This window comes from Apis laboriosa, unplaced genomic scaffold, assembly GCF_014066325.1.
Source record: "Apis laboriosa isolate Shangri-la unplaced genomic scaffold, ASM1406632v1 scaffold9_cov152, whole genome shotgun sequence".
Classification (NCBI taxonomy): domain Eukaryota; kingdom Metazoa; phylum Arthropoda; class Insecta; order Hymenoptera; family Apidae; genus Apis; species Apis laboriosa.
In genome coordinates, this window is record NW_025224966.1 from 3,323,317 (window position 1) to 3,339,723 (window position 16,407).

The window sequence follows — 16,407 nt, forward strand, 5'->3', positions numbered from 1 at the left end:
AAAAAAAAAAAAAAAAAAAAAAAAAAAAGAAGGGACCGACAACAGAAGCTTATTTGTCTGTCGAATCTCGCGCGCACGGACAAGATCGGGGGGAAAGCGCGTGATGGAAGGGCGATCTCGTGTTATGCTCGAGACACGGCGATGCTCGAAAAAAAATGTTCTCGACGGGAAGAGAGAGAGAGAGAGAGAGAGAGAGAGAAAGAGGGGGAGAGAGAGAGAGAGAGAGAGAGAAGGTTTACATTGGTGAGTCGCGGTTGGTGGCGGTGCTTCAAAGGCGATCGCGTGTTTTGCTAACATCTCCGAAAACAAAGTGTAAACTAACTAGACGTCCACTCGATGTTTACTCAGCACCGAGAATCCCGCCGCGGGAGATCCGAGACTCGTTCTCTCTCTCGTTTAATAACAACCGTGCTTGCATCTTTTTATCGTTGGAACGTCATCGTGTCCTCCGAATTTCTTTAACCTGTCCTGTAACACGATCCTAAATTCGTCCAAATCCGTTCGAGAAACGCGTAACGAAGCGCGTTTTCTTTAAAAATAACTCGGCTCCCAATTAGAAAGAAGGGAGAAACTTGGAAATTTGGAACCAATCTTTCCGGCTAATCGACCGTTTGATTCATCGATAAGAAGAACCATCGATTATTCACCGTTAGCTAATCGATGCTTGAACGACGTTCGAAAGATTCGAAAGAATAGGAAGTATTTGAGAAAGATTTCCATACTTATTTTTCTTATCTTAATTTTCAATATCGGATATAAGTAGTTGGATATCTAAAACTTTAAAATATCGCTTATACTGTGTTCACAATGAATAAAAAAAAAAAAGAAAATGTCAGAAAATTAATGCGAAACGAAGAAAAATGAATACTTATTCGATGGCCACTTCCTGCCCCTCAAAGGATCGAAAGAGAGAGAGAGAGAGAGGGAGGGAGGAATTCCGTACACGCGCGACTGTCGAAGAATCGAACGACTCCATCTTCGGTCGTCGTCGTTCCTGTTTCTGTTCAAAATGTTATTCGTTCCCCATTGAAAGAGAGGCGGCCGTTCTAAAAAGACGCGCGACCACGTTTCCTTTTCGTTAAATCCGCAGCAGGACGCGCGTGTATACCAATGTATTCGCAGAGTGGGTCATTGTGGCGGTTTGTCCGGTAACTTCAGAAGCTGAGAATCGTATACAAAAACGTTACACTCCCTCTTTATCCAATCATCTCGGTATTCACGCCTCTGAAAGTATATTCTTTCGACGTGCCCTCCTTTTCGACTTTTCGAATCTGTCTCTCGGGGCCATTCCCTAATGAAAGAAACCGAAAATCGTTCGAACGAGTTTTCCAACAACTCGTCTGCCTAATTTCTATCCCTTCCTCTTGCGAGAGATAATTGATAAAAATTTAATTTCGTTAAATATTCGAAAAAGCGAAACATTCGTTTCCAAATGATTTAATAAAAAAAAAATATTTTTGGCAAACAATTCGAAACGGGAGAAAATATTTCGTACGATAGAAAATAAGCGTTCGTAAAGGAAGGTTATCGAATTCATTCCCGTTTTCAAATATGTTTTGCCAAAACTCGTGTCTAAGGAAACGCTCGGATTACAGACAAAGATCCATTGTATTCGTAATATGAAGAAAAGCAGAACTGTATCTTCTGAGATATCATCTACCGGTTCGTACATGTGATATCGAATTACGAGGTTGTCTGGCCTTTTCGGTAGTTCGTTACAAATGCTTGCTGCTGTAATAATGCACCATTATCTCGCACCGTTTTACAACGTTTTAAAATTTATTCAATCAAATTCTCTAACGTATCGACTGTAACGTAACGAATAGTAGTAAACTTGAAATTTTTATTTGCCCCAATAAATTTCCTATCTCTTGTAACTATCTTTTATCAATGGATAATAAAATCCTACGACATTGAATAAACTAATACCCTAAATAAGATTTCGCTAACAGGATTAATTTAATCCTTCTATATTCAGACGCGCAAACTCTTTTTTTAATGGTTTATGACATCAAAATTAGATGAATCTATCTCTGAATGTTCCACTTCCATGGATATTTCATTAGTAAATTTTACTTTATTCCTTATTAGATTTAATTATTCATAAAAAGTATGATAAGAAGTGTTTAACTTCTGAAAAAAAAAAAAAAATTGTAATATTACTTACGCTTGTGAAACTACTTGTGCGTCTATAAATTATAAATATTATCAGGCTCGGTTGCAATATCGGTTGTAAGAAAGATCCCCGTGTCAAATCGAAACTGATCCACCCCTTAATTAATGGCACGCTATAAATATTGATACCGGTCAGAAACGCAGTAATATACATAGTCATAAATTCAGGAAAAAATGTGTCATACTATCCTTTACTGATGTAACCAAACGCCAATTACCTGCGATGTCTCTACGAAGTGGAAGGCGAAACCTTATAGCGAGGACCGTGATCCGGGATTCATATTCTTGCTTCATAAGTAGAAGAAACAAGCTACTGGTCGCAATATTTTCTATAATATCGCATATCCTTCCAATTCCTTTTTATCATTCGCGTTTGTCTTTTTTTTCTCTCTACATCCATCTCTCTACGAAGCTCTGAAAATGAAAGAAATAACGTTCTGCCTGATCGTTTCGATTCTTATTTCGACCGATTCGAAATAATTTTCGAAAATACAATTTTTGAGAATATTTCTCGTTTGAGCAGAGGATGCAGGATAGCAGGAACGAGGAAAAACGCGTAGATGTTACGAAGGTATTGCGAAGCAAGGAAGGCGCGAGGCGCTGATTGGGACGAGATTATAATTTTTTTCCACCCATAAACCGGAGGAATACGAGGTCGTAAACTTCATTCTCCTTGGGGCTTTGATGCTCGTATTGCTGGCAGCCGCACGAAAACCACGAGGAGGAGGAGGAGGAGGAGGAGGATCAGCTATAAATATATGACGAACGACCGCAATAGAGGAGCAACGTGTCTTTTACGAAGTTACCTGAGAAACGTAGTAAGCTGGCCTCAGATCTTCTCTGGTGAAATTGTGCAGCATCGAGCAACACGGTTCCCTCGTTTTCAATGGAAACGGATAACAATGGCTGCCGGAAAATCTATATTATAAAATATTATCTAAGATGGCCACGCCGTTTCACGCGTGGTGTTTTACATTTTACATAGGGAAGAAAGATTTTAGACGTGTTTCAAATATGAAGTTGCCGGACGTTGAGTGAATTGAATCACTTAGTCGGACGACATTCTATGATCCATCTTTTGTGCGTGCAAATATTGGCTTTCTTTCGTCGAGCCGGTTGGCTGCATTAGAATCAATCGTTTTATAGCCTCAACGAGATTCGTTTTAAGTGCTTTGTCTGTCAATAAAGTTCATCAAGGCTAAGTGTCTAGTGTGGCCCACAGACTAAACTGAAGGTAGACGAGTGAATGATTGTGCTGTTTGTCACCAATAATGGTAGCATTGCTCGTTTTGATAAACCGAAATAAAATGTTAGACGTTTAATACATCGGGCGGGGGGCGAGATCGCGCGTGTATATCTGGGACAGCACCGTGTGCCCTATCAAAGCACGAAAAAAGGGAAATTCTGACTTTACTTTATAATAGGATTAGTTTCAAAAGGAGTTATGAGATTTCTTTTGAAAATCGAAAAAGGGGCTCGTTTGCAGGAGAGTTCGATGAATTAGCTCCGTTGCTCGAGTCAGCTTGGGAACGAATATAAAAGTTTTCTAATTCTCACAAAAGTGTACGCCGCTTCGTGTTTAGAAGACGAGGCAAAGTAACCGGACAACAGACCACCCCTGTTTTCTATTCGATTTCACATTCCTCTTTCCCATCGACGCCATATTATTTTTATAACTCAGTTGGACGGCTCCGTTCGGGACCAACTAATCCCGATTAAGGGTGGGTCGGAAAACGCAAATCCTAGAATTCACCAATTTCTGAATTCGATGCGTCGTCCACCATTTTGGAATGGATCCATGTATTAGAATTCAATTGTAACTATTTTTTTTTTTTTCAATATTTAGTAATACGTGTAAAGTTGTACGTATTTTTTCAACACATTCATTTATCACAACTAATCCTGATTAAGAAATTCAAACTTACAAATCCTAGAATTCATCAATTTTTGAATACGATGCGTCGTCCACCATTTTGGAATCCATTAGAATTCAATTGTAACTATATTTTTTTTCAATATTTAGTAATACGTATTTTAAAGTTATACGTATTTTTTCAATACATTCATTTATCACAACTAATCCTGATTAAGAAATTCAAATTTGCAAATCCTAGAGTTCATCAATTTCTGAATACGATGCGTCGTCCACCATTTTGAAATGGATCTATATATTCAATTATAATTATTTTTTTTCAATATTTAGTAAAAGTTGTAACATATTTTTTCAACTTCACATTCACTTGTCACAAATATTCGAGATAAACTAATCCCGATTAAGAGTCAAAACTTGCAAATCCTAGAATTCACCAATTTCTGAATACAATGTGTCGTCCACCATTTTGGATCTATATATTCAATTCAATTGTAACTATTTTTTTTCAATATTTAGTAAAAGTTATACGTATTTTTTCAATACATTCATTTATCACAACTAATCCTGATTAAGAGATTCAAATTTGTAAATCCTAGAATTCACCAATTTCTAATACGAATAATTTCTAAATAAGATGCGTCGTTCACCATTTTGGAATGGATCTATGTATTAGAATTCAATTGTAACTATTTTTTTCAATATTTAGTAAAAGTTATACGTATTTTTTCAACACATTCACTTGTCACGCAAATATCTGGGATAAATTAACTCCGATCAAAGATGGATTCGAATTTGTAAATTCTAATATTCACGAATTTCGAATACATCCTTATTTTGGAATGAATCTGTGTGCTGGAATTATCAAAAGATGTAATATAATCTTTCAATACATTTATTTACGTGTCAATAATTCACTTGTTAACTTATTTTAAAAGAATCTTTTTATAATTTTTCTTTTTTATCATTTATCAAGAATTACAATTTTCTTTTAACTCGTTACTTCTCTTAAAGTTACTTCTTTAGAAAATGATAGGTTTATACAGATTATCGAAGAGACATCGTACAGTAATATAGCTTAACTTTTTAAGTCGAGCAAATCTCTTTAAAAACGCACTCTCGTTGTGACGAGGCATCAGATTCCGCTTGACTTTTTCGAGAAATTTCGCTTATCCGCAAACTTCCTTCGGGTTTCTCTTTTTTAAAACTTCAACCCGTTCCTCAAGATCGTGGATGATCCTCCTCCTGTAAAAGCCCGGCCTGTGAAGCGGTTGAAGATTAGCTGGTTTATCTCCTGCTCTCGCCTTTCATTCTTTTTCAAGCCGGAGTCTCGCGGTTGGCTTAAGTTCCACAGATCCACGGATTTCCATCGATTTTTGACACTTTCGTTTTCTCGCCGCGTCTCGCCCCACGTTTCCCCGGGAAGATGATCCGCTTGACTTACTGACCGACCTTTCGAAAGATCGCCAACACGATATTTCCTCCCCTCCTCCCCCTCCCTGTTCATATTCAATTCAAACTAACGATTCGTGACTCAAGTTCACGAATTTTTATTATAGAATCTGTGTATTTTTAATTTGTGTATATTTAATTTCAAGAAAAGTAAGGGGGCCAAGAAAACAAAAATTCCCCGTAATACATTGCCACGAGGGATTTTGACGCGAATAAATCGAAGAAAAGGAGAGAGAGGTTGAACGGAAATAAGGTATTACGTTTCGTGTTCTCTTTCACTGTTCTCTCGCTTCCATGTAGCCAAGAAATTTCAAGTGTCGGTTATCTTCAGGCCTGGAAACTTGCTTCTATCCTATTTTTAACGATCGAGCTGCGAAAGGAGCGAGCGTAGCGAATGAAGGGTAGCACGGCCGCTCATTACGTGATGATTAGAATAGTGGGGCGTAGATTTGGAAGATTGGCCGGCTCAGCTCCATGACGCCCGACTTCCAACGGCGTGTTCCAACCTTCCCCCCCCCGGTCAGTCCCCCGGTGGCCGTTTTTCCACGGTGCAGGAAAATCAGTTTTCCGGAGCGCACGACCGCGTCTGCGCTCTCCCCATTATTTCATCCCCTTGTCACGCAGCCGCCTTTACGGGGCCTGATGCGACGTGCAGGTAACCGGTGGAGGGCCAACAAACGAGTCTATTTGCTCAACAAAGCGGGCTGCCGAAGTCCGGATTGCTTTCTTCTTTCGCGCACGGTCACGACTCTCCACGATCACGCGTCACGGAGACGGTGGTTTGGAAACAAACCAACCTCGTCTTCAGATCGATCAAACTGTCGCCTATTTTTCGTTCCCTCGCTCATCACGAATGCAAAACGAACGTCTCAAATTTTGGATAAGCGCGAAAGTTCCGTGATTCGTTTTTTTGCATCACACTTAGGATGATATATATTCGTAGGAATGAAATTATCAGTAATTCAAGACGGAGATAAAACTAAAAACTCGCTGTTCGGCATTATTGCGTAAAAAATTGGTAAAATCAATTTTCGAAAAATTGTTCGTAGTGGTAATTTGGTAAATTGCGAATGAAGAAAGCGGAATGTAAATTGGATGGATTGTGCGCGAGAAGGAGGAAACGTGAGGCTGCGCGAAAGGTGACGCCGAGGGAAAAGGCACGTGACAAACGTGAAAAAAAAAGGGACAACGGCGAGAAGGACGGTGGCATTCGTTCGGTGGCCGGAGAGGAGGCATCCATAGAAGCCGAAAGAAACATTTTTCGGCTCGCTACGATATCTTTATACCCCGGTACGGGCTGCTCGACTCCCCATCGTGAAAACGTCGTCACCCCATGGCGATCCATAGATTTAGTCGTATACTCGCTTGCGCCCACCTTCGCGGTACTTTTCGTACTTTTCATGATTTCCCTAGCGTGGGGTACGAACGTCTCGCGATCAGATCAAATGGTAAACAATAAATTTGCAAACGATCCTTTTCTTAGAAACTATATATCTTATATTATTGCCATTTTCGACTAGGTTAGGACTAGGTTTTCGAAATAATTTTTTTTTTTTTAAGTTTTATTTTGTTTCCTATCTCTTCTGAAAAATGCAAATTGTCGAATACAATTTTCAAATTATTTATTTTAAACGATATATATATATATATATATTGGAACAATTTTCAAACAAACGGAGTTTCAAAATTTATTTTGAACGTTCGAAGCCATCGCTACTTGAAAATTTCGAGGCAGATTCGGCGAGCGTATCAAATCTTGGTCCCAGAACGTTCATTACTTCATTATCGTAGAAGAAATTTCCATTCGTTACAGTTTGAAAAATCGGATGGCTCGTTATTTTTTCTGCGAATTCGGGAAATTCGGCGTGTCGTCGACCATCAGTTTACAATGATTTCGTTCTTTGAAATGAAGATAGTTTGGAAAAAAGGAAAAGAAAAGAAAAAAAAAAAAAAAGAAGAAAGAAGAATAGAACTTTGAAAGATATTATCGTTGGATAAAAAAAAGAAAAAAAAAAAAAAATTACTAGCTCTCCAACGAACTATCATATTTGTAACAAACGAAATTTATTTGAGAAATCTTTTCATTCTTATTTGCTCTCGCGAGAATCTCGTTTTTCGGGGGGGGAGAAGCAGAAGGGAGAAGGGGGTGGAATAAATTCCGTGTGTCCCGATCTTTTCCAGACCACCAACAGTCTTTTCCCATCAAGAGATGAAAATCTACAAGACATCGTTCCCTCCAAGAGGGAAGGCATCGGTGCCTTTCTTCAGAATTAACGAGCTTCGCCCCAAAAGCTACCATACGCGCTGTTACGCCCGTGAAATGGCGTATACATCAAAAGTGCCGACCACCACCACGGTTAGACGTGTCTTTGGACGTTAGGCTCGCAGGTAGCCATTATCTCATTCAAGACGATTCAATTGAACCACGTGATTGCAACTGCATTGACGATTTTGAAACGTGATTTTAATTCATAGGGATAATTCGATGGAACGTAATGGCGAAATTGCGATAAATTATAGTCAAATACGGTATAAATACGTATATTGGTACATTGTTTTTGAAAAAAGAAAATTTCACTAAAGTGTAATTTTAGGTAAATTAGAGGTATTCGTAATAAAATGGTAAGAAGAAAGGAACGGGGCAATAATAATAAATTTAACGTTCCCGAACAAACATTCCTCGTAAGTTTCGATCGTTTTAAGTAATAAAAATTTTAAATAATAATTTTTTTTCCTCGTAAACATATAAATTACGGTTGAAGAAATATTATGGCACGGTTAACAAGAGGGCTTTGGTCAAATCGGATAAACTTACCCAAGACAATTGTTCGCCATTGTTACCACTAACAGGATTACCGATCAACAAGAGAGCAATATTCAATATTATCATCATAATGACCGCAAATAAGTAAGCACGCCTTTCGTTTCGAGTAATTCCATTGTTGTTTTTACAATCTTTGTACCCAAATTATTGAATGGAATTTGTCCCTTTCTTCCGTACATATTCATCGCGTGATCGTTCGTTGTTAATCGTACAATAATACTTATCACGGTCGAAAAAATATAACTTAAAGAAAAAGAAAATAGGAAAATAGGGGGAGAAGGATATCGATTTCGAAGGTTGCGTGATTCGATCGAAGAGCATTGGCAGGCGGCTTTTCGACAAAGGACATTCACCCCCCTTTCGGGTGTGTATTCACGCGTGGACGAACAACGTGGTTCCCGTGGAGAGTTGGTTGCCCGAACAGTACCGAGCAGTACGAGGGCGTAGAAAACAGATATCGCGTTTGGATTTGTTTGTATACGCGGGTTCGCGGCTTCGAGTTTAGTCGCGACTGCGCTCCCCACCACCGTTCCACTCGTCTACTCATCGGCCACCTTCGAAATCCCTGCCCCCGTCGTAACTCCGCGCTGTTTGCACAGTTTACTGTCAAACATTGGCCGCAAACGGTCCTGGTGGGGAGAGAGGACGTGGTCGGTGGAAGGGGCGTTTCGCGAGCCGCGATTGGCTCGCTCTCTCCGCTCCCGCGAAGTCGATAGCTCGGGAGGCGTGGCCACGCGACTCGTATATATACCGCGCGTGGCGGGGATGACGGCAGATATGCGGCATAGCTTCGCAGGAGTAGCACGGCGCATAGTGGCGAATCGAAAAAAAAAGGGAAATCGAGAATAATCGAGTTTTTCCGGTGAGAGAGGAGGAAAGAGAAGGGACGAGTACAAGAGAGAGGAGAGAAAACGAAAAAGAAGATCCTCCCCCCCCTTCCGCACCGTGGATCACCGAGTTAAATACAGTGATGTATTTACTGTTCGGGACATTTGCTTCGTGTTTGTCCCTGTGCTGTGAACCGAAGATCCCGAAGCGGAGCGATCGTTGTGCGTCGTCGTTTTAACGTTTCCGTGACGAGTGGCGAGCGGGAAAGTGGCGAGCGGGATTTTCGAACGGAAGCGTGAAAAGAATGGTGAATATGGAAGGATCGGGCGAGCAACAAACTGTGACAGCTTCGCCACCGCCTCGAGTTCCCCTGAAGAGCAGTTTCAGTATTCGTAGCATTCTGCCGGAGGCGTGCGCGGGTACCCCAGCACCTCCGCTCACCCGGACGGCGTCCCCTGAGATCAGCCACGTCGACGAGAGCGAGGATTCGAGCGATCTCGACGTGACCGGGGACGGCGGTGCCGAGACGCCGCCCTTGGATTGCTCGAGGAACGCGGCCGCTTCCGTCAACTCGTCGTCCGAGCAGAAGGACACCAAGGATCGGCAGGCGGACGACAAGAAGAAATGCGAGAAACCCCCTTACAGTTACAACGCGTTGATCATGATGGCCATTCGCCAGAGCCCGGAGAAAAGGCTCACCTTGAACGGTATCTACGAGTACATAATGCGCCATTTCCCTTATTACGAGAACAACAAGCAAGGATGGCAAAACTCGATCCGGCACAACTTATCGTTGAACAAGTGTTTCGTCAAAGTGCCCCGCCATTACGACGACCCCGGTAAGGGAAACTATTGGATGCTGGATCCGAGTTCCGAGGACGTGTTCATCGGTGGCACGACGGGCAAACTTCGGCGAAGGACGACAGCGGCGTCGAGGTCGCGGCTGGCGGCGTTCAAGAGGAGCGTCGTTCTCGGAGGATTGTACCCATCGGCGTACGCGCCACCGGGATGGCCGGCATCCTTGTACACTCTCCCCTATTTGCATCGAGCCGCCGCCGCTGGCTACCCACCGGCAACCGGCGCCTACTCCACCCCTGCCGGGTATCCGGCCAGCTTGCTGCCCGGTGCCGCGACGAGTTCGAGCACCAGTCTGCCCTGCAAACCGCAACCGCTCCCAGCCACCGCCGCACCCCCTCAACACGGCCCATTCTCCATGGAGAGGTTGCTCCAACCCCCGACAGCCGCCGGATATCCACCCGGTATCGCCGCCTCCGCCATCCCCGTGTCCGGCACGCCGTACGACTTTTACTCCACTCTCAGATCGTTGGCCGCCCACCAGCATCAGAGCACCGCGGCGGTGTTCGCGCACAACCAACAACCCACCAGATACCACGTGAATCAACCTCCGCTGTTGAGCCAACCGACCTCGGCCACGGCCTCCCCGGGAAGCAGCCCGGAACCTATGTCGCCCCGTTCGCCACCGGTCACCATTTGCAATTCGGTCGGGGTACAGCAGCCGAGGTCCCTTCCCCACAGCCCTCCCCAGTTGCTCTTGAAACCGATCACCGTGCTCACCGGAAGGCAGAGCTGAACGTCGTCCATCGTCTAGGTATCCGGAATTCGTGTTTCTTCCGGCTCGCGGTCGGAGAGCGACGATGTTGAACGACGATTTCGATCGAATCGACGCCGGGGAGAGAGTTTGTATGGATATCGCCATCGATCGAGCTCGTTTCGTAACGGAAGAAGAGGATTTATTTTCTCCTCCGATGGCTGTTGAGACGACGAACGTTGTGCTCGCGCGGATAAGAATCGAGCAAGGTGATACCTCGAGCGAAAGGTTTGTCGAACCGTTGCTCTCGCGGGACGATTGAAATGCGCGAGGAAAGAGTGGGTAGAGTTGGAGGAGACAGAGAGAGAGAGAGAGAGAGAGAGAGAGAGACCAACCTGATCTCCCATTTTCGATCCGATTCCGGACCGGCTTTTCACGTCGAACGTTTCGCTCAAATTTCGGTCCGAGGATATCGGAAGTTTATATCTTCTCGATCCCGGTTAATGCGTGTGCAGTGTATATATGTACTTTCGTTTCAATTTCTTTCTTGCAATTATATTTGTAAATATTAGAAGAATCGAATTAGAATCGATCGAATTAGGTGAATAAGTAATATTGGCCTACGCTCGAAAATGCGTCTCACCGATTTCGCATGATACGTATCGTTATGCTGGCCGCGCGATTTGTGATCATGTTAAATGATAAAAGAGTAATATAATTGATTAAATTGTAAATAATTAAATAATTTAGATGATCTCTTGTCTCTCGATCGCGTATCGCGATCGAATCTCAATCGAAATGTATTATAAGTATACCGATTTTAAAAATCGAAAGGAGAACTAATTCCCCGATTTTCGAGATTCGTCGAATTTGTTATATCATGTACATAGACGATAATTGTTATATATAAGATACGATAGACACGATATATGTACATATGTATACACTCGAGGATCGTGAACGTGTCGCTTGTCGCGACACGCGTGATGATCGCCAAAATAAATGTTCAGAACTTTTTTAAAAAAACTTGTCTGATCAACATTGCGATTATCCTCGAATCCTCTCTTCTTCTACTTCTTCTTCTTCTTCTTCTTCTTCTTCTTCTTCTTCTTCTTCTTCTTCTCGAATGTTTTTAGATTCTTTTAGAAATTTTTTGCCGTTTTTAACGATTGAAAATCATTCTCCCTGAACTTTGAAAATCCTTGGTAAAGATGAAGAAAAAGAATTATTTCCATCCTTTGCAAAATTCTTCCTTGTATTATATAATTAATTGGAACGATCGTTTCACTAATCACTCGGGAATAATTTGGAAAAAAAGCATCGGGTTAAGATAAATTTCACGAAAATCGGCGATGGACCGTGGAAAATCCATCTGCGAGGATCGTAAAAATAACAGGCAGAACCCAACGGTTGTCAAAACATAGGTTGGAATAAAAGTTTCGTTGGAGTAAAGTCAATGGATAATGGAATGGTGAGGGCGAGGTCGAGGTTCGCAAGGAAAAATAGAAAATTGCTTTACAGTTTCTATATAACCATAAACCTTATCCATCGTCCTTCACGAATATCCTCGTCCTTCGGTTTTACCCTCATTCGTCTCCACCGATATTGTGCAGCCGGTTGATTCCTCATTTCTTAGACGTTTCCTTCCTCCTTTTCTCTCTCCCCCTCCCTCCCCCTCCTCTTCCCCTTCCCTTCCCTTCCCTTCCCTTCCACCAGAGAGAAAGAAAGTTTCTCGCACCAAGTTTCGTCAAGTCCTCTTTTTCAATTGTACACTCTCTCTCGTCTCGAAATAATTCCACGAGACGGATTAGATTCCACGCAGGGGGGATAGGGCACTGGCCATTCGTTGGGGCAACTTTCACGTGGACACCGATTTGTTGGAACGTGTTGTTGCTCCGTGACGAGCACGGTCCCTGGATATCGCTATGATACATTGAGACAACGAGGCGTAAATAAGATAATGGCATGTGTGCTCGCGTACGTCGAACGCGAGGGGTTTTAAACGTTTGAAGGGCCGAGAAAGAGACAGCCGACCGATTAGGATTCGTATTTATATATTGGTTGATGAGATTGTGACCCCTCTCCTCTCCCTCTCGATACACGCGTGTCTCGCGTTCTTTCCATCCTTCCATCCTTTCGAGACGAATGGATGCAATTGTCCCGTAAAAATTATATAGGCCAACGCGAAACAGCGAATGGACGTGTGCTTATTCGACGAAGGGAAACAACAACGACGAGGATTGAAAAGAAGGGGACGGAAGTTGAACAAATAAATAAATAAATAAATAAATAAATAAATAAATATATTCTTCTTGGAAAATTTCTTTGAAATTTTAGTTTAGGATTAATAATTAGAAGGGAAGAGTTTTATTTTAAGGGATTATTAAGTATTTAAATGAATAATTATAACATTTTATCGCGTTAATAGCGATACTCGCTACGAGATAATATCTCGAGGAAAATATTTCGTAAGAAAAGGAAAGAATAAATAATCTTTAAACTGAAACAATATATTTACATTTATAAGTATTACGTCTATTTTTAGATGCATTTTATTAAAATGAACATTGACTTTTGCCTCTACGAGTCATTGCTGTTCGTAAAAAAAAAAAAAAAAGAAAAAAGAAAAAAAAAGCAACAATCAATAATATTATCGTATTGCAAAGCTATCGCTTAAACGTTGTTTAAAAATTCATTTAAAAATCCTTTTCGTTCAAAAGAGAGATAGAGAGAGAGAAAAGAGAGAGAGAGAGAAAATTTATTTATTATTTCGTTACAGCAAGAAATAAAAAAACTATATTTTTTTCACGTACATTCGTTAACAACAACAACAACAACGTTGCAACAACTCTTACTCTAATTGTCGAGAAGAATAATTTTGTTAAAGAAAAAATTCATAATCTATAAATCTCAAACGTTTGCATTAAATCGCATTAAATTTATGGCGATAATTTTGAAGTTCTTCTCTAACATCCGAGCAATCGATTTATCCACGTAATCTTGAATCGTGAATCAGAAATTGTGCGGATAATTACGTATACGAACGTTATTAGCGTTTATTATACGCTGGTATTGCGCATTATCAGTGAACCGATAACAGTTGTCAGCGACATATATAAAGCAAGATTAAACGAATGTTGCATAGCATCACGTAGTTGAAGGGGACGATAAACACTTGCTTGGTCAATTGCTCCAAGTGGCGAGTACTCTATGCGCGTATTACTTCTCCGTGTATACAATAGACATTCTTCTCTATCGAGAAATGCAAAATAGTTTCTCCTTTTTACTCCACGCAACTAGCATTTCCAATCGTTTCGTTTCTAGCTCCAGACGATTTTACCTACGATCCTCTCCCTATCGTGTCCTTTTGCTCTTTTATTCCATGAATCTATTTAGCTTTCAAATTAGAACGTATTATATCATATTATATACGCGCCAAAGTACATTGGATCACCTATTTTTCCTAGTTTAGAGAATAAACTTTTTCTTTTTCCATGGAAATAATTAGAAAGAATTATTTAAAAAAGGAAAAACGAGCGAAATAGGTTGGAATGTAAGATTTAACAAAAATTGTATCTTTGCTTCTTTTATCGTTACATCGATGAAAGAGAGAGAAGGGGAGGGGGGAAAGAAAGAGATATACATAGGTAAAGACTCAAGGGAAGCTTAAATTTCGGCTATACCCGCGTAATATCTATTTATACATATGAGACAACGGAGAGTGCAGGGTCTGCAAAACGCGTAAAGATCATAAGTGTTCCTGGCATTTTAGTAAGTAGTCGGTAACTCGCTGAATTACTTTGCGCTATTACATTATTGTCGATGTCGTCAGCGTTAGTTGCAGAGTCCAGCGACTAGGGTTGCCGTGATGCCTTTCGGGGCCCTTGTAATACCATTTCGCTGATACGTCGCATGATTGTCGCGTTATTTGCACGATAAAAAGATATGCATTCGCATTCCGTAACCAATCCATGCGAATTGCCTTCGAACCGCGCGCTTCGGATGCAAGAGAAATGATTTCACGCTCGCCAATCGTTACTTACTTTCCTTCTTCTGCCAATTTTCTTCGATTTTCTCGCTCAAGCTTATTCAAAAATTGACGCGTTACGATTACGATACTTTCGAACGTTTTACGCGATTCTTTTTTCTTTTTCGATTTAACACGAATATTATTGAAAATTTAGCGAGCATATTTGGAATATACATTTCGTCGGTGTATGGACAAACGTTACTGGTGCGAAATGATTTCACACGAGAGATCCACTTACTTTTCGACTTTTCTGTTTCCAATTTTCTTCGATTTTTTCGCTCAAGCTTATTCAAAAATTGACGCGTTACGATTACGATTTTTTTCGATTTAACACGAATATTATTGGAAATTTAGCGAGCATATTTGGGATATACATTTCGATGCGAATACTGGTGCGAATTGTACTCTTCGGAGAGAGAAATGATTTCACACGAGAGATCCACTTACTTTTCGACTTTTCTGTCTCCAATTTTCTTCGATTTTTTCGCTCAAGCTTATTCAAAAATTGACGCGTTACGATTACGATTTTTTTCGATTTAACACGAATATTATTGGAAATTTATCGAGCATATTTGGGATATACATCGGTTTCGATGTATGGACAAACGTTACTTGTGCGAAGCTCGGTTTCAAAATTGCCTACGGTTATTTTGACATCGCCATTTTGCGTTCTCACAAGAGTCAGGAACAGACACCCGTAGTAATCTTCTCTCGGGGCGAAATTGGTATAAATAGAATGGGCGCATCACACATGTGCGACGCATTTGGGGTGGCGCGTCAATAGATTTCAATGGTGTACCGTGTTACATTATTTTCATCCATAGGTGCGTACACACGTACACGGTTGCGGGGATTGTTGCGGGGATTGTTGCTGCTTCCAGTTCTCGACCACCCTCTTTCTCTCTCTCTCTCTCTCTCTCTCTCTCTGCAAGAGACGCGCGTTCACGGAGAGGAATAGAATAGCGGGACTGGTTTTGCTTTCGAGCAGAAGGTTTCCTCTTCCTGCAGGGGTAGCTATCCCCCTAGGCCAACGAGGGGATGAACAGGGGCGAATTTTTAGCCTATAGGGATGCTCGGTGAGCGCGATGGTGGCCGATTTGCGGTTTATTCCTTCCATGTCGCCTCTCTCCTCCGAACGTTTCAATGTCTCTCCGTTCCTCGACCAACATTCTTCCCTTCCCCGATTCTTCCTTCTCTCGGTTCCCGCACGGCCGAGCAGTGCGTGATCGTTGGAGCGCGCGCGCGATCCATCCAACTTGCGATTAACGAAGCATCGAAGTCCAAGTGGTGATTTGAAATCTATGGAAATTTATCGAAATATGAGAAGCACGAAGAGGGAAATGGAAAGAAGCGAGGACGACGTTATACGCTGGGTGGAAAGTGGGCGTCTCCGAGAGTGAAGGCGACGCGACTGAAAGGCCGCAAACTGGTTCGCTCCAGACGAGGCAATCGCGAGCACGTAATTGCTACCAACTATGCGGAGGTGGCGAGGAATATGGCACTGTTAGCGGCCGGGCATCCTCTCCTCTTCCCCTCCCCTCCCCCTCTCTTAAATAAATTAACCGAGTCATCTTGCGACAGTACGGCTACTTACATAGGTACGCGGCCTTACGTCACCGCGTAAGGGTACTTGATACTATCCTTGAATCTTGCTCGAAATTGACCGCAATCAAAATGCC

The 16,407-nt window shown here is 41.8% G+C and overlaps 1 protein-coding gene across 1 annotated transcript; it reads left to right on the forward strand.

The window, feature by feature from the left end:
• The first annotated feature begins 9,142 nt into the window (after positions 1-9,142).
• Positions 9,143-11,678, forward strand: LOC122719829 (fork head domain transcription factor slp1-like). Its single transcript, XM_043946019.1, has one exon. It carries the CDS (start codon positions 9,454-9,456, stop codon positions 10,738-10,740), a length of 1,287 nt encoding a protein of 428 aa, XP_043801954.1. The 5' UTR covers positions 9,143-9,453; the 3' UTR covers positions 10,741-11,678.
• Positions 11,679-16,407: the final 4,729 nt, after the last annotated feature.